General features: G+C 47.2%; 1 protein-coding gene across 1 annotated transcript in view; it reads left to right on the top strand.

Annotated features, from left to right (window-relative positions):
• The first annotated feature begins 2,178 nt into the window (after positions 1 to 2,178).
• The window catches only part of LOC109389809 (endonuclease/exonuclease/phosphatase family domain-containing protein 1), a 37,884-nt gene continuing 19,840 nt past the window's right edge, over positions 2,179 to 20,222 (top strand). Inside the window, exons 1-2 of the mRNA XM_019655693.1 lie at positions 2,179 to 2,638; positions 2,965 to 4,031. Of these exons, the coding sequence (XP_019511238.1) occupies positions 3,151 to 4,031 (881 nt within the window). The 5' untranslated portion in view covers positions 2,179 to 2,638; positions 2,965 to 3,150. The remainder of the gene's footprint in view (positions 2,639 to 2,964; positions 4,032 to 20,222) is intronic.

Raw genomic sequence — 20,222 nt, 5'->3', positions numbered from 1 at the left:
ATTGTGTGTATTAATGGTGTGTCTTTATTGCTGAGTTGCATTCCATTGTATGGATATATCACAATTTGTCCATTCTCTCTCTACTGGTGGATATGGGTTGTTTCTGGATTTTGGTTATAGCAAAGAAAGCTCCTAGGAACATCCATGTGCGACTCTTCAAGTTTCATTTCTCTTTGGTAAATCGGTAGGAATGGAATGGTTGGGTCATATGGTGAATATATGTTTAACTTTTTAAGAAACTGCTAAGCTGATTTCCAAAGTGTTTGTAACATCTTATACTCCCCACCAGCAATGAATGAGAGTTTTAATTGCTCCACATCCTCGACAAATGTTCAGTCATTTTAAATTTAGCCATTTTATGGGGCTTTGTTTGTTTTAATGCACAGCAGTTTAGGTACCCGTTGGCTTCATTTCTACCAAGGGGAAACATATGCTTAGGTTTACAGGGAGTAAGACCCGATTATACCTGTTGTGCCAGTGAAGTTAATAGTGACCTTCTTACCCTCCAAAATGTCCTGGTTTGGACAATATGTGGTTGCTCTTATTTCTAATTCAACTTGCCATACCCCCAGGCTATCCATCCACTGCCACAAATGCCCAGCTAGGCATTCTGCTCCACAAAGAGTTTTCTCTCTCCTAAAAGGGATTTTTCTGTTTTTCTTAAACACAGTTTTTTTTCTTACTCCAAAAGGATTTCAGGAGAAAGGGAGGGGCACAATGTAATGTGATACTGGGGTGGGAGGTCAAGTGGAAGGGATTGATGGAGGGGGTCAGGTCCTCACGACATCATTTGAGCTGGATGCAGCCATGCTTGAGGTAAGAGCTACTGTTTAACTTTTCTGCACAAGAATCTGAAATTTCCCCATTTTTGTTTAAGCTACTTTGACTTGGATTTCTGCCACTTGCAATTAAGAGTCCTGACTAGTATGCCCAGTAGGGGACCGTGCCTCAAAAAGGCATTTTTTTGGTAGCATTTTGCCAAAGCTTTGGCTGCCTCTCATTTCACATCTGAAGTACCTTCTGCCTTCCCAGAGAGCTACTGTTTTTTTGCTGACCTAACCCTGGAACTAGTCACTGGTCACATTGGCTAGGGATGAAACTTCAGGGGACACTAAATGCCGTGGGTCAAAGTACTTAATGGTATCACCACATGGTTTGTTTAATTCAATACTCTAGCTCCATGTATGTATTGTAATGTCGCAGGCTCTATAATCTTTAACTAAATTGTCATTTAGTGGCATGATCCAAAAACTTTTGAATTTTGGGAAGCAGCTTCCATTTCCAACTAGCATTTCCTTTCTTCTTAATGACTAGATTTAACACTTAAAGAAACGTATCCATATTTACTCAGAGTGCTAAATGTGCAAATGAGCAACCCTATAAGTGACTTATGTGAACACATCTCTAAGGGGCGGTGTGTGCCCTCTCCTAGCAGCATAGTATAGTTTACTAGCATAGTTTGAGGACATCTCTGTGTGAGCAGTGCAAAGGTAATGCTCTAGTGGAACAAAAGAGGAGGCCGAAAGTGGATGGCAGAAGTTAAAAAGATCTCAGTCCAGTTTCGAAGGTTCTCAGACTTGACTGCAGAACTGAGCGAGGCCCCTGACCCTCAGGGGTGCCTCCCATCCAATGAGTGCCTTGGCCCAGCTGGCGGTCGGGTAGTGTCCACGTCCCTGAGTTCCCCTCTTCGCTTTGGGGCTCGGCCCGCCAAAAGGCAGCGGGGCAGGTCTTGCCTCGGGCGAGACTAATGAGCCTCCAACCAGCCCTGGGTGCTAGGTAGCAATCCCGGCTCAGGACCAGAGGACGTGAGGACAGTCCACATGTAGCCAGCCGCCGCCGCCTGGGCGTCGGCCCCGCCCCCCTCAGTCCCTAAATCCCTCCTCCGAGCTCCTAAGGACCGCCCCCTCCAGCCATAGCTCCGCCTCCGAGCTCCGGTCTTCCATCTCCACCCCCAAGCGCTCGGGCCCGCCCCCCGCGCTCCGTGGCCCCGCCTCCGTGCTCGCGGGCTCCGCCCTCGCCCTCAGAGCCCCTCCTCTCCCACTCCAGGGCCCCGCCCCCGCACTCTCGGGTTCCGCTCTCTCGGCCTCCGCCTGGCGCTCTGGCCCCGCCCCCACGTGCCCTCGGGAGTCCCGGGGAGGAGTTGCGGGGCGGGAGGAGGCGTGGCCGTGGCGCGGGCGGAGGCGCGGGCTGCGCCGCCAGGACTTTGGCTTTGACACCGAGTGCGAGCGGGAGCCGCAGGGCTGGTGCTGGGCACTGGATGCGGTTCTGGCGGAGCCCACGTCCGAGTCCGAGCGCAGGACCTTTTGCCTGGATCAACGCAGCCGCCGCGACGCCGCAGGTCCCGGTGCAGCCGCAAGACTCGGCGCAGCTCGGTCGGATTTCGCCGCGGGTGCCGCCGCCCGGCAGCCTCGCCGCTCCTGCCGGCTCTGGGAGAGCGACTCTGAGAGTTTCTCCCGCAGAAAAAGCCGGGACGCGTGGCCCGAGGCGGCGAGGGAGGAATCCCGTGGCCCGGCCCCTGACCTGCGCCCGCGCTGGCACCAGGGCTGGGGGCAGGGGCCCAGCGCTGTCCCGGGCTTGGCTCCGGCTTCGGAGCCGCAGGTGGAAGAAGGACGTCCCGGAACGGAGTAGCGGCCGAAAGGTGGGGCGCGGGGAACAGCGGCGGGTCTGGTGGGGGTCGAGAAACACCTCGGTGCCGGCACTAGTGAGGACGGAATTCCGGCAGGAACCAGAGGTGTGGGCTGCTGGAATAGGTCTCTCTCCAAGAGAAGCGACTTTATAGCCTTTTTGGACCCCAAATGTAATAAAACCCGGACCTCTCTAGAGGAAAATCCACATGGGCCAGTCTCATTGTGCGTTGGGGTTCATGGACAGCCACTAGCTCAGGACTACTGGTTAAGAACTCCAGCTAATGCAAACTGATTAACTGATTCAGTTGTTTTGTGTGTTTATTCATGTGTTTTCCAGGTGGCCAAGTGAAAGGTACTTTCGGACCGTCTGGGCATGGCGATCTAGTGTTTGTGGTAACCAGTTCATCCCCCAAATCCTGCACCTTCCCTTCTTTTGTGCCTGTAAGGTCTACTGGGCTTCTCCTCCCTAGCCAGAGTTCTACTGCAGTAGTGAGGCCTTCCTGGGCCCTGAGCCTGGCTGGTCATGGGGAGCACCCTGGGCTGTCACCGCTCCATTCCCCGGGACCCCTCAGACCTGTCCCATAGCCGCAAATTCAGCGCGGCCTGCAACTTCAGCAACATCCTGGTGAACCAGGAGCGGCTGAACATTAACACTGCCACGGAGGAGGAGCTGATGACCCTACCTGGGGTGACGCGTGCGGTGGCACGCAGCATCGTGGAGTACCGCGAGTACATCGGTGGCTTCAAGAAGGTGGAGGACCTGGCACTTGTCAGTGGCGTGGGTGCCACCAAGCTGGAGCAGGTCAAATTCGAGATATGCGTGAGTAGCAAGGGCAGCTCGGCGCAGCACTCTCCCAGCTCCCTGCGGCGGGACCTCCTGGCCGAGCAGCAGCCTCACCACCTGTCCACCACCACAGTGCCTCTCACCCCGCGGGTCAACATCAACACGGCCACCCCAGCTCAGCTCATGAGCATCCGAGGCCTCACGGAGAAGATGGCTGTCAGCATCGTGGACTATCGCCGTGAACATGGGCCCTTTCGCAGTGTCGAGGACCTGGTGAGGATGGGCGGCATCAATGCCGCCTTCCTGGACAGGATACGGCACCAGGTGTTTGCTGAGAGGTCCAGGCCCCCGTCCACCCACACCAACGGGGGCCTGACCTTCACCGCCAAGCCTCACCCCAGCCCCACTTCGTTGAGCCTGCAGAGTGAGGACCTGGATCTGCCACCAGGGGGGCCCACGCAGATTATCTCCACTCGACCTTCAGTGGAGGCGTTTGGAGGCACGCGAGATGGGCGGCCTGTGCTGAGGTTGGCCACCTGGAACTTGCAGGGCTGTTCTGTGGAGAAGGCCAACAACCCAGGAGTACGAGAGGTGGTGTGCATGACGCTCCTGGAAAACAGGTGAGAGCAGGAACCACCGAGGGTATTGGGTATGAAGGCAGCTCTTGCGTGGCCTCATCTGTGCATGCAAATGAGTGGACTTTTTGAGGGCTAGGGAGAGGGCAAGAGTATTTAATCTGTGTTCTGAGGCCCCAGCCAGTATTGTCACCTGCAGCTGAGCTCACCTTCTCCAGAATTTTCCAAATACAGCTGCCTGGGCTTGTGGCCCATATATTGAATGTGGTATACCTGAGATTGATTCATAATTGGGGGACAAGTGGAGATTGTGTTGGCGTTACTGCTTTGGAGAATGTTGTTTGACTCACAAGACTTCATGGGTCTACACCACCTAAGGCCCCCGGAGCCTGGGAACTGTTGCACAGTTTTGCATGTGAGAAAGAGCTAATAGGATTTTTTTTGTCTTAATGAGTGGGAAAATCACATTCGTTTCACCAATATGCCTCTTTGTATGCACAAAATCATCTTAAAGATCAGGTATTTGCAAATACATACGCTGTATATTTACCCATATGCTGTGAATGAATCACTCTTCATTCTTTTTCCTTATTTAGCCCGAAGTTGGTTTTCAGGCCCACAATTGCAGCTCCAAATGTGTGTAACCTCTTCTGTCCCATAGCCAGAAAAGGTCAAGCTGGTGTGTGGTGAACACTGGCCAGAGTTTCCCATTCGAACCACAGGAGAAGAGACTTGTAGGATAGGCTCTGATCACAGTGTTTACATTAGTCACAACACTGCTCTCTGTAGGAACTTCCGCTACCCCCCACTTGCCCCCCATAAAACAAAATGATATTGTAGCGGTCACTGCTGCTGTTAGTTAAATGGTGTTTTGTATAATGTAATCAGCGTTGGGAAGGAAAGGGGGATTTTTAACGGTCCCCTCTGATCCTGATATTGAGGGGCTTTGCCCTACCACCCTCCAGAGGTGGAGGCTGCTTCTCGCCACTTGCTGCTTTCTTTGTACTGGGCTGTTGGCAAGGCTGGACGGGTAGCAGTTTGGTGACATAAAGTGAGGTGGTGGTGATGGGGGCACCGGGAATCACAGTACAGGTGGCAGAGTATTAAGATAAGTGGGTGAAGAGAAAACCAGGTCACAGTGTTTGACTGGCACCATCCCAGGGGCATGTCTTGTCACTGAGGATTGAGGGACAGTGTCCAGCTCAGAAAACTGGACCTGGGGAGCCCCTGAGCACTCTTCCAGCACTGCCCTCTCCTCCGTTTTGCACCATAACGCACTCCTTTTGCAGAATCATGTGCACAGGTGAGAACTGGACTCAGCCCTGGGAGGTATTCATCAGGATTGGAGTGATAATTGTTCTCTTCATCCATAGCAGCGTGGGTGTATGTATGGGGGAAGGCAGGGGAGGAGGGGAGAGGTAGCTGCTTAATTCCCATCATGACTTTCCTTAAGGTTCACTTGGTGCGGCATGGAGGGGTTGCATCGGGATCTGAAGTTGCCCCAGTGAAAATGACAGACTGGGCAGCTCTGGCCTGTTTACTGTGACAGGGATGCTTCAAATGTGGTCTCTGGACCAGCACCGGCATCGGCGACTGACGCAGAAACCCTGGGTTTCTGGGTTTTCTCACCCGCTCCGGGTGGTTCTGATTACACTACAGTTTGAGCCCCATTGTCCTTTCTGTCAGGCAGTCAGCTCTCCCTGTGCTCTGTGCAGTGCCTTCCCCAGTACTGGCTTTTCTGGCACAGTCCGTGAATCCATCAGAGCTTTCTAGGTACTGGGTTTTTTTGGATTTTTTTTTTTTTGGATTGTTTTGACCATCCCTGTAGTTATTCAACCATATGATGTTCTTGCCAGTCAGGTAGAGGGGCTTATTCAGCTTCTAGAACAGATGAATGTGAAAATGGGAGAGAGAGAGAGCAGGACGCTGCCGGCCTCAGAGTGAGTGCACTCTGCAGCATGGCCCGTGGCAGGCAGGGGCATGAAAGGGGAGCGCTGGCAACTCTTGTCCGGTGTGGAGTTCGGATTGGTCCTGATGTTTCTTCTTTGGATTTCCTAGAGGAATGATTTGTTGAAGACATTTAATAGCTGGCCTCAGGCGAGAGTGCTAGAAGAGCTTACCGAAACCCAGTAGGGTGTAGAAGGGAGCACCTGGAAGTAACTGGGAAGGTGACCTCTATCCCCATCACATTTGTCACACTTGGCCACATCTGTTGTCCTGTAGGTTGGTAGTTCCTTTTGCCAGTTCACAATTTGTTTAGTGTTCTGGGGACTCCTAGCACCTTGTCCATGTCTGGTAAACATGAAGTAATAGGCCTGTGTGACTGTCCTAGGGCCTGTGTGACTGTCCTAGGGCACCAAAACACAGCTGGCTGTGACAGAGTGGGTCGCATGTCCCAAAACAGCAGTGCACATTCTACAAGAGCTGTGTACTCATCCTGATTCACAGAAATGTCTCGCATCCCAATGGATTCCCTTCTTAGTAAGAGGAAATACATTGAGTTTGAGCAAGAATGGATGCTGGTAATTTTCTGGGCAGCTCTTATTTTCATACGTGTGTGCATACAAGCGTTACCTGACTTCTGGATATGCCTTCATATTTTGCAACAGCTTTCACATTCATTTCATTCCGCCAGTAACCCTGGGAAGTAGGTACGGCTCACTTTTATCAATAATTCTCCATCTCTGGGTAAAGAAACTAGAATCAAAGAAGTTAAATGACTTGCCTAGGTCCCACAGCTCATTAATGACTCAGCTAGGACTAGGATCCAGACCTTCTGACTTAAGACCTGAACTCTCTGCACACGCGCTATACTTTGTGAGCACATCACATTTATCCCGCCCCTTAGTCAGGCATCTCACACTGCCTAGTCAAGGCCACTTGCCAAATTGTGTGCTAGTCACATTTTCTTAAATTAAATCCATTGTAGAGGATTTACAATTAAATCCAATCCCTTGGCTCCACCTCTTCTGTGTTAAATTGATGAAATTCCTCAACCTCTCCAAGTCTCAGTTTTTCCATCTGTTAAATGTAGTTAATAAAAAAAATAAATAAATAAAAGAAAGACTCTAGGGCACGTCTTTTGCAACGGGAATAGCTAGCTCTTCATTTTCTTTTCTGCGGGTTCGCTTTAGTCGGTGTATTTTCCTTGACTAAAGGCACCTGTGGGACTCTGCGGGTTAGAGTCCTTTCTTGTCCTGAGATGCTTTGGGCGACAAGCATGTGTGAGCTACAAGAAACCATGTTTTGCATGCGAAGGCTGAGGTAGGACAGATAATCATACAGTCACCAGGAGCCTTCAGGGATGATGTGACACAGAACTGACAGGTTTCCTCAGATTCCTTTGCCAAATTTGTGTTAGGCAATGTTTTTCCTTGTTTAGTATTGATGGGGCAAGACTAAAAGAGGAATGCTTCTGCTAACTAGCCTTGCAAAATTTGGTGACAGCCAGCATATGGAATGAAAATTGTTTAATTTTCTTTCTTTCTTTCTTTTTTTTCCACTGAGGAGTTGTTCTACTTTGAAAAGCCCTTTTGGTTTCTGAAAGTATAAACCCTGGGGAACTGACAGATAATCTCCAAAAGAAATAAGGATGTTTAATACTCCACTTATACAATTTCCCCTTGGCCTCCATCCTTAGTGAACATGCATATCAAAGTCCTGAGCCTTATAATGTCTAAATCTGTTTTCTTGCCACATGTCTGTCTGCTATATCAAAGGATGACGTGAATTAGTGCCTGGCGACATGCACCGATTGTGAAAAACAGTTTTAGTTTATCAGACTCGATCACTAGGATCAATACAGACACAACTCATGTTGTTGTTTGATTCATTCCTTGAAAAAGACGGATTGAATGGCTGCTGTGGATATACATCCGTTAAATTCAGGAGTCAGCTTGGCCTTCTTAATAACAGAGTTAAAAAAATGTGAATCAATTTGTATGGCTCAGCCTTAAAACGGTCTGGGAAACCCACATTTTCTGGGGGAAAGTCACTGAGTGTGATTGATACCTGGTTGTATTTTTTCCATATGGGGTTCATCCTGGGAGATCGAAGGGTGGATCGATGCAGCCAGACATAACATCTGGAGGCAAAGTACCCAGCCATCCCCTTAAAGCAGTAATTGTGATATCCATCTTGACAGCTATGGAAACCGAGGCTCAGACTACAAAGCATCGCGTGACCTTTAGAAATGTAGATGTCGGAGTCAGGGTTTGAAGCTAGTCATTTGTCTGAGTTCAGAGCAGGGAGTGGAGGTGTCTTTCCCCAAACTCTGAGCCCTGACCCACCTGCTGTTTACTCCCTGTCTTGGGTCTTAGATTGGACAGGGTTCACCTACACTCCTGGGACAGTGGCAGGACCCTGGAGGCCTCTGCTCCCTTCCTGTTTTTGTTCCTCTGAAGAACCAGGCTTATGGCCAGAGATAGAGCACTGCAGGGGCCGTCAGGGCCCCTCCACCCAGCCCCTCAAATGTGAGTCTGTGACCTTGGCTCCAGTCCAGGGTGGAGTTCTAGTTTTCTGAGCCAAGTCGCCCTGGGTCATTTCCAGAGAGAAAGGTGGTCAGTAAAAAGACCGCTGTGGATTAATAGGTGAAGACAGTGTGCATGAAGGGACATCCTGACGTGGGCGTGACGCAGGGCTCACTTCACCCAAGGGGAGGGTGTTGCTTCTGTCTTTAAGAAATCTGGGCCCATTGGGACCTGGTTTTGGGGGTTCAACAGTACTGATTCTCCTGATTCATGCCTTTATTATTTACTCATTCATTCAACAGATATTTTTTGAGCTGTCACTAGGTACCAGGTTCTGTGTCACGCTCTGGTAGTAAAGTGGAGGACCAGTCACAGCCCCTGCTGTCAGGGAGCTTCCATGGTGGGCGGGCAGATGAGCAATCAGTACGTAGATAAATAATTACGGATAGTGGGTCGTGTTGGAGAGGACGGAGGCGAGTTGAAGAGAAGCCTGATGAGGCAGATGCGGGTCAGGGAAGGCCTCAGCTGAAAGCTGCTGGATGAGAAGGAGCCATACATGGAAAACGTTGGGGAAAAGAGTGTTCCACCAGAGGAACCAGCAAGTGCAAAGGCCCTGAGACTGCTTGTTCCAGACAGAAAGCCGAGTTCTGGGAGTGGCAGGTGGCTGGGGTTGCAGGGAGAGGCAGGGTTTGATGGGTGGGTCCTCCAAGGCTCTTATTTTAAGAGCAGAAGGAAGCCACAGAGGATTAGAAACAGAGGTTGATGGATTACATGTTACCAGGTTATTCTGGTTGCTGGGGGTCCCCTGGGGGTGGGTCCTGGGACTTGAGTAGAGACCTGTTGTAAAGACTACAAACCACAGTGGCTGGGCAGATGGACAAGTGGGCGGAGATGAGAGGATCTTTTAGAGGTAAAAACTGGAAAGATTTGCCTGTGTTTTGGATATTGTGGGGATTAATCAGGTGGATTTCTAGAAGACAGGCTCTGAGGCATTTAAGAAATCCCGGGGCTGACTTGCATGCTTCCGTGCTGTGTCAACATGACACAGCTTGCTGACCTCGTCCCTTCGTTCTGCTGTTGCCTCGCTTGGGACGGGGATGGGGTTTTGGTCCATAGTGGATGGAGAAAGAGTCCTGGTGACCTGTCCCCTGTGCAGACCAGCTGTCTGACAAGGCTACTTTCTCTTTAATATCAGTTATCTGTAGAACAAGGGTGTATTTGGGAGGTTTTTGTTAACTAGTTGTATCAGAAGACATTTACATAAATTTTATTTAACATCAATCCAACAATTACTTTGTGCCCACCAACTGGTGAGGCCGAAGACTTAGGGAAGCCCTGCCCTGTCATCAGAGAGCTCACGGTCTCAAGGACACACACTCACGGGCACTGACTGGGCGACGGGTGTTACCAGGGAGGAGGTACAGTTTCAGCACCGGGATCTTCTATTATACCTGCCTGCCTGGTTCCGGAAGTGACCTCAGCACAGGGGAGGCCGAGGGGACAGGACCCAGTCAGGTGGCTGGAAAGGAGCTGGTCCGGAGGGGAGGCTGGGGTGTGGGCGGCAAGAGTGTGGTGGCCACTGGGGCGGATGTCAGCAGCCCCCCACGCAGCTGGCAAGTGAGGAGTAGGAAGCTGGAATCAGTTCCCAACACTCAAGGGGCCAGCCAGGCTGCTCCACCACCCAGGCTTATAATGAGAAATGTCCAGACGGGGACATGCCAGGTGCCCAGCCATGGTGCCTCCCAGTCGAGAATAGCAGCGAGGTGTGTGTTCTTTTTATTCCAGAATTTCCCTACTTTACAAAAGATTTTATCCTAGAATTTCTTAACAGCGATCTCTGCCAATAACAAATAAAATGATCACTTTGCTAACATCTGATGTGCTCATCATAGACACATGGTCTGTGTGTAGTCAGGTACAGCTGGGTGGAAATTCCACACCTGTGACTTCTAGGCTCGAAACACCCAGGGGATGCCATGGAAAATGCCACTTGCCACCTGCAGGCTGGTAGTCCTCAACACATATTTGGAAACCACAGAAGCTTCCTGAGCCTGTACCTCGTGACTGTACAGAGACCTGATCTGGACTACAGGTTTTAGTGGAATGTTTTGATTGACAGCTGCCAAGCCGCTGGGTTCCAGGGGATAGGAACCCTGGACAGATCTGTGCTCAGAGTGAACTTTTTATTATAAAGAAAAGTCTTGAGTCCTTCTACCAAACTCTTGGGTAAAGAACCCCTGGGTTTCCTTTACTGAGTACAGCTCTCTCACTCCGTTGCTTGGTGATTGGTTGTTTGTTTCCAATCAGCCTTTGTTTCCTGCAAATTCTATTTTGGTTCAGCCATTACCTGATTCAGCCGTTAAGCTGGGCCTTCAATTGTTTTACCTAAAGGCCGCTGTAAACTCCTGAAACGCGGGGCTTCAGCCAAGAGAATGTTGTTCCCGTAGCCACATTTAAGGCCGCGTGCATTTGGGGTGTGGTTGTATTGTGTTCCGGGGACCTGAATCCTGTTTGCTCACCCAAAAGCTGGAGAGTAAAATCAGTACTTTGTCTTTCTCGGCTTGGGCTAAAGCGTGGTGTCTTTTAAAGTGGGAGGTCTCGGATGGATTGTTGTCTTTTAAAATACTGATCCAATACTCTGCTAGAAAAAAAACTTCTCCCAAATGTATTTTCTATTTTTCCCTTCCCTTCCCTGCCCTTCCCTTCCCTCCTTCCCTATCACTGTTGATTGAGCTCAGCTGGGTGAAGAATGTATTTTCAATAAGCAGATTTTATCTGGCTTAAATTTTTTTTGTAGTCTCCCTTTTCTAAAATGGGGAAAAAGTAAAAATTTTGGTAGCCTCAGCGTACTGATGATGGCATTAGGCGTTGGACTCGTCTGCCGGTAGACTCAGGGCTCCGTCCCTCCTTGTTTAAAGGGCAGCCTCTGCAGCTTCCAGTCACTATGTCAGTTTACTGGTCAGTTCTTTACAAAGTGGTCCCCAGTCATTTTTAATTTAAGGACTCATTTTAAGCAGCAAAATACTCCCTACCTATTGGTGGTTGTATTTTCAATGTCCACATGGCAGTAATAGCTGCCCAAAGAACAAAACCAATGGTCATTAACACTGATAATTACTGTAGCTGAGGCCCAGAGCAAGCAGCTTCGCATGTGGGTAGCATCATTCGCCCCATTTTACTGATACAAGGGAGATGGCTCAGGGAAGCTGAGTAATTTTCCCCAGGTCACACAGCTTTTAAGTGGTGGAGCTTGGGTTATTATCCAATCGGTTAGACTTCAAAGACTGCTGATAAAAAGCTACCCTGAGTTCCCTAATGCTTTTCCACATATTTGTATCTTTTTTCATCACCCCAGCCTGCATAGTAGACTAGATGTTCTCTTAACCAATTTGTATTGAATTCCCTAGGTATGATCTTTCATAGGTATGCTGATATATAATGATATCATTGTGTCCGTGTGTGTGTGTGTGTATGTGTGCGTGTGTGTGTGTGTGTGTGTGTGTGTATTTGTTTCTTCAAAGTGGAGCAAAGATAATGTGCCAAGTAGTCTGAGTGCAGGAACTTAAAAATTTATGACTTTTCAGTCTTTCACCATTGTCTTTCCCACACCTATTTTGACAGCAGTTTCTTTAAACAACTTGCTTTTATAGAAGCTTTCCAGACATTCATCTTAGTTTTCTTAGAAACAACTTCCACTTCTGCTCACTTCTATTTTATCATTTGATGTCACATTTTCGGAGACCAGAGTAATGTGTACAACTGGCATAAACTAGCCTGGGGACAGACACAGCTGACCCTGGGCAAGCACACGATGGCCCCCTTGAAAGTGGAAGTGCACAGTCGGTCTGGCTGGGAGTACATGTCACATGGGCATACATCCCTCAGCATGTCTTACGAAGGGAATGGGGGCAGTCTTGTGGGTCTCTTGACTAGAGATCGATTAGGAGAACATCTACTGTGTTTTTAAAAACACCAGTACCTGGCTCAAGTTATATTATTTATGTAGCATAGAGACAGTGTCTTATTTGCCATGTGTGTATGTATCTTGCAAACCCTGGCAGTAACGGTAGGTGGTTACTGACCACTATTGTTTAGTCCAGAAGATTGACTCAAAAATGTAACTATTGCAGTTGTATGGTTAAGAGCTCATTGTCCCAATTCCCTACCAAAAATTTGTTGCAACTTTTAGAAATAAAAGAGGCGAAGGAACAATATTTGTTTTTTCTGTTTGATTTTTTTTTTGTATTTTTGACTCAAGACCTGTACTTGTTAGTATTTTCTTCAGTGACGTAGGTGGCCTGCTTATGAAAGTCATGAATAATTATAAGCTGGAAGGGATTTAAGCAGGTGGACTAGATGAGACGGCTTATGACATACCTTCCCAAGTTAGCAACTCTGCATTGTCTTTTTTAACTGCTCCAAATTTAATTTTCAGGTTTCATTTTTGTTAACGTCCAGATGGCTCATGACACACCTTCCCAAGTTAGTAACTCTGCATTGTCTTTTTTAACTGTTCTGAATTTAATTTTCAGGTTTAATTTTTGTTAATGTCCACGGGTGTGAAACTTCATGCGAGGTTGCTGTGTGGTCAGACACATGAGCTGGATTTAGTGAAATGCCAGGCAAGACGGTTTGGCCTTGACTTTTAATCTTGAATCATGTTAGTTTTGATGCTTCCAACATTTATAATAAAAACACAAGTAGTTAGATATTGTTAGAGTTTCAACTTTGAAATAAAAGTTGCTTCTATTTTTTAAACTTCTGGGTAATTTTTATTGAAAGACGTCCGAGACTACAAAATGGTTGTTCAAAATGTTACCGTTTGCAACCATTTATGTGATCTTTGCGATGCAGGAATTTCTTGTCATTGATCTACCGAAACGAGGTATAGAAATAGACTGGATGATGAGCGAGAGACAAAGCTGCAAGACCACCCGTAACCTCTGATTTCAAATACAGCATTTGTGCTCATCAGAACAACTGTGGTATTTTTACTGGTTGATTGTATTGGTAAAGGTTCTATATTTCAATGGATACTTTTCTTTCATATCACAAAAGTCTCTTCCAACCCTGAAGCTTTTTCCACAGAGAGGGAAACTAATCACCATCTCTACCAAAAACCCTCCATTCTGAGAAGGCGAAGTGGTTGTTGCTATGGGTAAGCGGTATGTTAGTCTCCTAGGGCTGCTGTAACAAAGTACCACAGACTGGTTGGCTTAAACAACCGAAATGTATTTCTCATGATTCTGGCGGCTGGAAGTCCGAGATCAAGGTGTCAGAGGTGGTTCCTTCTGAGGCCTCCCTCCTTGGCTTGTAGAAGGTTGGTCGTCTTCTGCCTGTGCCCTGACATGGTCTTCCCTCTGTACCTGGCTATGTCCAAATTGCCTCTTCTTATAAGGACACCAGGCGTAGTGGAATGGGGCTATTCTAATGGTCTCCTTTTACCTTAATTACCTCTTGAAAGTCCCCAAATACATCACATTCTGAGGTACTGGGGGTTAAGAGTTCAACCTATGAATTTGGGGCGGACACAATTCAGCCCACAACAAGATGGTGTGAGAAAAGGTTCTCTGGGACTTCCTTCTTGGCTGTTTGTGAGGAACCTGCTCCTCTGGGTTTTTTCCTAGAGAGATGATCATTTCCAGGTACTTGTTTAACAGTTTAAATGCTAGAGAAACCTGCGCTAGAGTTCCTGGAGTGACAGTCTCCTCGACCAGAGGGATGGCTTTATGCTGGGTGACAGTGAATATGGACCAGCTCTTTGGGGCTGGGACTTTTTCCCTCCCCAGTTGCCAGTCCCTGGTTTTCGCCTGAAACCTCCTACCCGCCAAGGCAGCAGGCCCACTTTGCAAGTTTCCTTGCTTGCGCTTGGCTACAAATAATGGCAACACATGACATTTGCCTGCTGTTTAGAATTTAGTGCCCTTTAGAATAGCTGTGGCAATGCGAGAGCAAGAGGGACCAGTCTGAAGCCAGCTGACTTGTACTGTTAAGCACCCCAGCTATGGGCTCTCCTGTTGGCATGTGTTTCCCCTCCCATAATAGTCATTCTGTTGTAATTGCCTGTGTCTGTTCCCCTAGACCAGCGGTTCTCAACCTTCCTAATGCCGTGACCCCTTAATACAGTTCCTCATGTTGTGGTGACCCCCAACCATAAAATTATTTTCGTTGCTACTCTATAACTGTAATTTTGCTACTGTTATGAATCATCATGTAAATATCTTTTTGTTTTCCGATGGTCTTAGGCGACCCCTGTGAAAGGGTCGTTCGACCCCCCAAAGGGGTCGCGACCCACAGGTTGAGAACCGCTGCTCTAGACTGTACATTTATTGACTGTTTACTTTAGCCTATGTGCTGTTGCGAAGACTTTTACATTCAGTAACTAACTTAATCTTCACGCCGTCCCAGTGAGGTAGGTAGAGTATCCCCACCTTACACCTTACACATAAGGAAACTTGTCTTAAAGAATTTAAGTACACTTGCCGGAAGTCACATGGTTGGTGAGAGGGGAGCAGAAATTCAAAGCCAGGCAGATTTACTCAAAGCCCAGATTCTTTTACTCGATTCAGAGGCGGAGTGTCCACAAACCTGGAGATGGGACCCCAAGGGATAGAAAGGGGACAGTTGTTTCCTAGCCTTTTAATATTTAGAAAGTATGAAGAGACGAGTTTCATTGTGGGTACTCCCTGGAGTGGATCCTTCTGATATCCAAGATGGCTACTAAGTGACCGGTGGGCGAGTAGAGGGCCGCCCTTTGTCTGTGATGCCTTTTACAGGACAGAAACTCTTCCTTTTGGTGTGGTCGAAATGAGTGTCCCTTTGGATGCTGTTTAGCAAATTCTGTCTCACCCCAGGTTCGCCCTTACACTTTCCTCTTACCTTCTTAGTTTTATCTTTCACGTTTAAGTTTTTAATCTATCTGGAATCTACCTTTGTGTGGGAATATGATAGGGGTCCAATTTTATTTTATTTGTCAATTTTCCCAATACTGTCTATAAACACCATATCCTTTCCCCACTGATTTGGCATGCCTCCTTTATTATATGTGTCCATCAAGCTCAGTGTTCTCTTTGTGGGCTCCTGTGCCCTGACCGTACTGCTTCTAATGCCGTGGCATCTGGTCAGGTGAGTCTCCTTCCTTGTTCTTAAAAGTTTCCCTAACCGTATGAATGTTAGGATCGATTTGAGTTTCTCAAACATCCTGTTGGAATTTTTATTGGAATTGCATTTACTGATGAAGTCCAAAAATAAATATTTGACGACACTGCGAAGTTAAGTCACCCTTCCCTGGAACACCTGTATTTCTTCGTTTATGTAAGTCCTCTTTTGGAACTTTTAATAGAACTTAGCACATTTCCAGAGGATGGTCCTGTGCATTCTTTCTTAGGTTGAATCTTAGTTACATTGATTCCCTACTTTTATTTTTATTTATTTATTTACTTATTTATTTGGGGAATTGGGAAGGGGGACCAGCCAAGTTGTTGTTCTTCAATCTTCGTTGTGGAGGGCGCCAGTCTCCACCTGGCTGCCTGTCAGCAGCTCGTGGCCTCTAAGCTCAAGGTGCTGTGTTCAATCTTAGTTGCGGGTGGACGTAGCCGCCATCCCACCCAGCAGCCTTGTTGTTAAGAGCGCACACTCTATCTACTGAGCCATTCAGGCAGCAGCTCAGCTCAAGGTGCTGAGTTCAGTCTTAGTTGCGGGTGGGCATAGTCCACCATCAAACAACAATCTTGTTGTTACACCATCCTGCCACCTGTTGGCAGCTCAGGGGCAGCTCAGCTTGGCCACAGTGTCACTGGCCCATGTGGGAATTGAACTGGTGGCCCTGTTGCTCAGGGCTCATGCTGTTAAGGTAACTCTTAACCAACTGAGCCACTCGGCCAGTCCTGATTCCCTGTTTTTAAAGTCCCCAGCCAATAAAGTCCTACAGTTTTGCTCTGTTACTTGTTCCTATGCTTAACTGTCCTTATCACCATGCCTCTCTTCCTCCACCCCATGTATGTTCTTTATTTGTAATTTAGGCCCATTTTTTCTAAATTTTTTCCTAGTAGAAGTAAAAACCAGCCTTTCAGAACCTTTCTAAGGCTCTCTCTGTGTATTTGGAGACCTCAGTTCAATTTCCTTCTACCTTATAGTCTCACTCTGAATAATTCTAGTTCATTTTGCCTTTCCCCATGATTCATGTGTTTCAAGCATAAATCAATCCTCTGTCTATACTCTAAAACCTAGATTGTCCTTATTGTATGAGGAGATATACAAATATGAGTAGACCCAGCAGAAGAGCCCAAACACATGCGGCTGGCTTAAAAGAAACGAAAAAATGCATTGACCCCAAATTATAAATGTCTAAATGTAAAATTAATTTTATTTGTGTAGAACAACTCTAGCCAGACTTTATTATAGTTCTAATGTGAGATCAAAGACCTTGGAATTACCTTTGACAGTTCGGACGTCATTTATTGAGTCTCATTTTTATAAGTCTTTTTTTTTTTAAATTGCTTCTCATGTGACCAAGGATACCTATGTGTGTGGTCACAGACATATGTCTGTACATGCTTCCACCCACAGAGTGTCTGGGTATGCGCTGAGTTATAAATATACTCATATTTTTAAATAGATCTTTGTCTTCAGTGTTAATTACTTCTTCCACTTTCTCAGTGAGTAAGTCGAGTTGGGAGAATCTATATGCATTTGGCTTTACACTGCCTTCTAACTAATTATTTGTAAGCTCTCCTCTGTGTTTAGTTTCAGCCAAGCCCAATGGCACCTGGCATCTGATTTCCTCTTAAAGCAACCCACGTGACAATTAGACATGTCTTTTTCTATAACCGGTTTTCAAATCACCTGGTAGCTGCTAGCCAGAGCCAGATGCCAGGACCTCTGCCTTTTGCATAGTTCAAGGCCAGACTGTGAAGTTTGTTTTTGGTGTCCAAATAGGGGCCTTTAGTTTTGGTATGACACATTTAAAACCTACAAAAATATAAATGATACTTGGGCCCTTTTCTGCCTTCTTATCAGTGTATTTTGCTTTCTTGAGGACCCAGAGTCCTTACAATTACACTGTCATTCTTTTAGGTCCCTCCCACCCCACCCCTTCTGTGCTTGGAAACTTTTCTTCTTTGTAAGATTTGATAGGCAGCAGAGTCCACCACCCACAGGGAAACTAGAAATGCAAAGGCTTACTTTCAGCATCCTTTGCAGCGAGGGCCTGGGATTTCTGATTGTGGGTCCATCCTGATCTCTGAGTTGGGAGCCAGTGGCACTGACAGCGCAGGGCGTGTGAAGAGCTCACTCCAGCCTTTGGGACAATTTACACAAGATCAGGTTCCTGGGACGGCAGAGAATGTGGCTTGTCACCATTTCCTCTGAGAGTCTGGCCTTCTCTTTGCCATGTGATCACTTTCACCAGGTAAATGGTGAAACCTAGCCCGTGTTCAGACCTGTACAAATGTGGATACCTGGATCGAAGGACATTTGTTTTATGTCTCTCTTAGTGTATTCTTTAAAACACGAATCTATTTTTAAGATAAAAAACTTAACAGTCAACTCATCAGGAAGTCCGTGCTCACATGGAAAGAAGGGTGTACTTTAGGACAGGTTCTTTCAACCTTGGCAATTTTGACTTTAAAAAAATGTTTGCATTTTGAGTTTATTATAGATTCACATTCTACTGACATTTTGGGCCAGATAATTCTTGGTTGTAGGGGCTGGCCTGTGCATTGTAGAATGTTTTGTGACATCCCTGACTTCTACCCACTAGATGCCAGGAGCACTCCCTTTCCCAGATGTGACAACCAAAATGTCTTTGGACATTGCCAAATGAATGTCCCCTGGGAGGCAGAATTGTCCCTGGTTGAGAGTCACCGCTCCAGAGCCATTCATCAGAAAGGCACACAGAGTGGGGTGACCACTGTGGGGACCTAGGCTCAGGCTGGTGGATTTTCCTTGGCTTCGGTAGAAGTGCTGGACGTTGGGGCCCGGGCTGGACAGGAAAGGACGGAAGCAGAGGGGCTGGCAGGTTGTGTGTATGACTTGGCGCAGCTGAGGGAATGGAGGCTGCGATGTGGACAGTGTCAGCTGTGGAACGTGTGGTGTGGACGGTGGTAGTGGGACTTGTGTGAAGTAGACTACAAGCCTGAGGAGGCAGGGCCCAAAACCTTCCCCACCCCTCAAGGGGACTACCAAGTAAAGGAGGAACTTGGGAACCCCACACTGATCCACTGCCTTGGTGATGAGGGTGAGCCAGGATGGGGTGGCTTTGGGGACGTGAGGACAGGGATGCTAAGCACAGGCCACACAGAGGAACAAGTTCCCTACAGATGCTACAGCAAGGCCTTGGGCGTGGGGCGGTGCTGAAGTGCTTCCCGGCTGGCAAACCGCTTTAGGAGCTGCCTGGAGAGAACCCCTCCGCCACACAGCCCGGGCCAGAGTGGAAATTTGGGAGAAGGAAAGAAGGGGTAGGGTTACTGATTCTTGCGTCTTGTTTAACTGTAGCAAAACTGAGTCTCACAAGAGCCCAGTGCGTTCTGCCTGTTCTCTTATGTAATGACTATTTGAATAAAATTGTTTCTGTCCACCTGCTAGGCGGTACCACTATTATAGTTGTGAACATGTAGGTAAAATATTAGCAGGGTTTGAGATACTCAAGTATTAGTGTTCCTACTTCTATGAAGGAGATTATAATTTTTCCTTAGGAATGACCCCCCCTTAAAATAAAAATGAAAACTTAGTTGAAATAAAATATTTTTTGTGTACAGAGAAACATCTCAAATTTAAATATTTAGTTGTATTTGACTGTAGATCATGCTTACTTGGTATGTGTTTGACTCTATTATAAATATGACCCTAAATACGCTGCTAATGCCAAAAAGCAGAACGAGTCATTTTCAGTGAGGAAAAAGGGGTGGGAGAGAAGCAGCGTATGGCAGAAAGTTGTGTAACCTAAAAATAAAGCTGCCTGGTTCTCCTCAAGCAGCTCTTAGGTACTTTGCATGTCTTCAGGGGAAGGAAAAATAATAAACCCAGAAATAATTAAATATAGTTTGACTTAAAATGTTATTGCCTAAACATTTAGAGACAGAAAGTGGATCGGTGGTTGGAGCCAGTGCTAGGAAAGGGATTGACCGCAAATGGGTACAAGGAAAATTTGGGGGAGCACTGAGTGTTCAAAAACTGGATTGTGGGGATGATTACACAATTGTACATTTACTTAAAAATTATTGACTTGTACACTTGCCATGGGTGGCTTTCATGGTATTTTAAGCTCACGACAGCCATCAAAGAGTTATGATTTAGATGACATCTTATTTGACTTCTCAGCAGTTTTTATGTCTTTTTGTTTCATTAGTCCTTTCAACAAGTGTTTGACTTAAAGTAAGTCATTTGAAGTCTCCATGCCTCATCTTCTCTTGGAAAATGGGGGTGATGGTGTACTTACCCAGGGGGCTTGGGGCAAGTAACTGAATTAATAAGTGTAAAGCACTTACAACAGCCCTTGGTTCCTAGTAGTATGGTCACCACCACCGTCGTCATCGTTATCAGATTCATGGCTATTGTCATTTTCTTCTGTCTTGGCCCAGGCCTACTGGGGAGCCTCCCGCCCCCTCCGCTTCACACACTGCAGTCAGAGTACAACTTCTAATAGGAAAATGTGATCTTTTGGAGAACGCTGCTGTAGGTGGTTCCCCATAGCACTTTAGATGGAGTCCAGACTCCCTGTGCTAACAGTCCCCCCACCTCTCTCTCTCTCTCTCTCGCTCTCTCTCTC

The sequence above is a fragment of the Hipposideros armiger genome, unplaced genomic scaffold (assembly GCF_001890085.2).
Source record: "Hipposideros armiger isolate ML-2016 unplaced genomic scaffold, ASM189008v1 scaffold_244, whole genome shotgun sequence".
In the NCBI taxonomy this organism is placed as follows: Eukaryota; Metazoa; Chordata; class Mammalia; order Chiroptera; family Hipposideridae; genus Hipposideros; species Hipposideros armiger.
The sequence above is the reverse complement of the archived record's forward strand: the minus strand, read 5'-3'. Positions and strand labels throughout refer to the sequence as shown.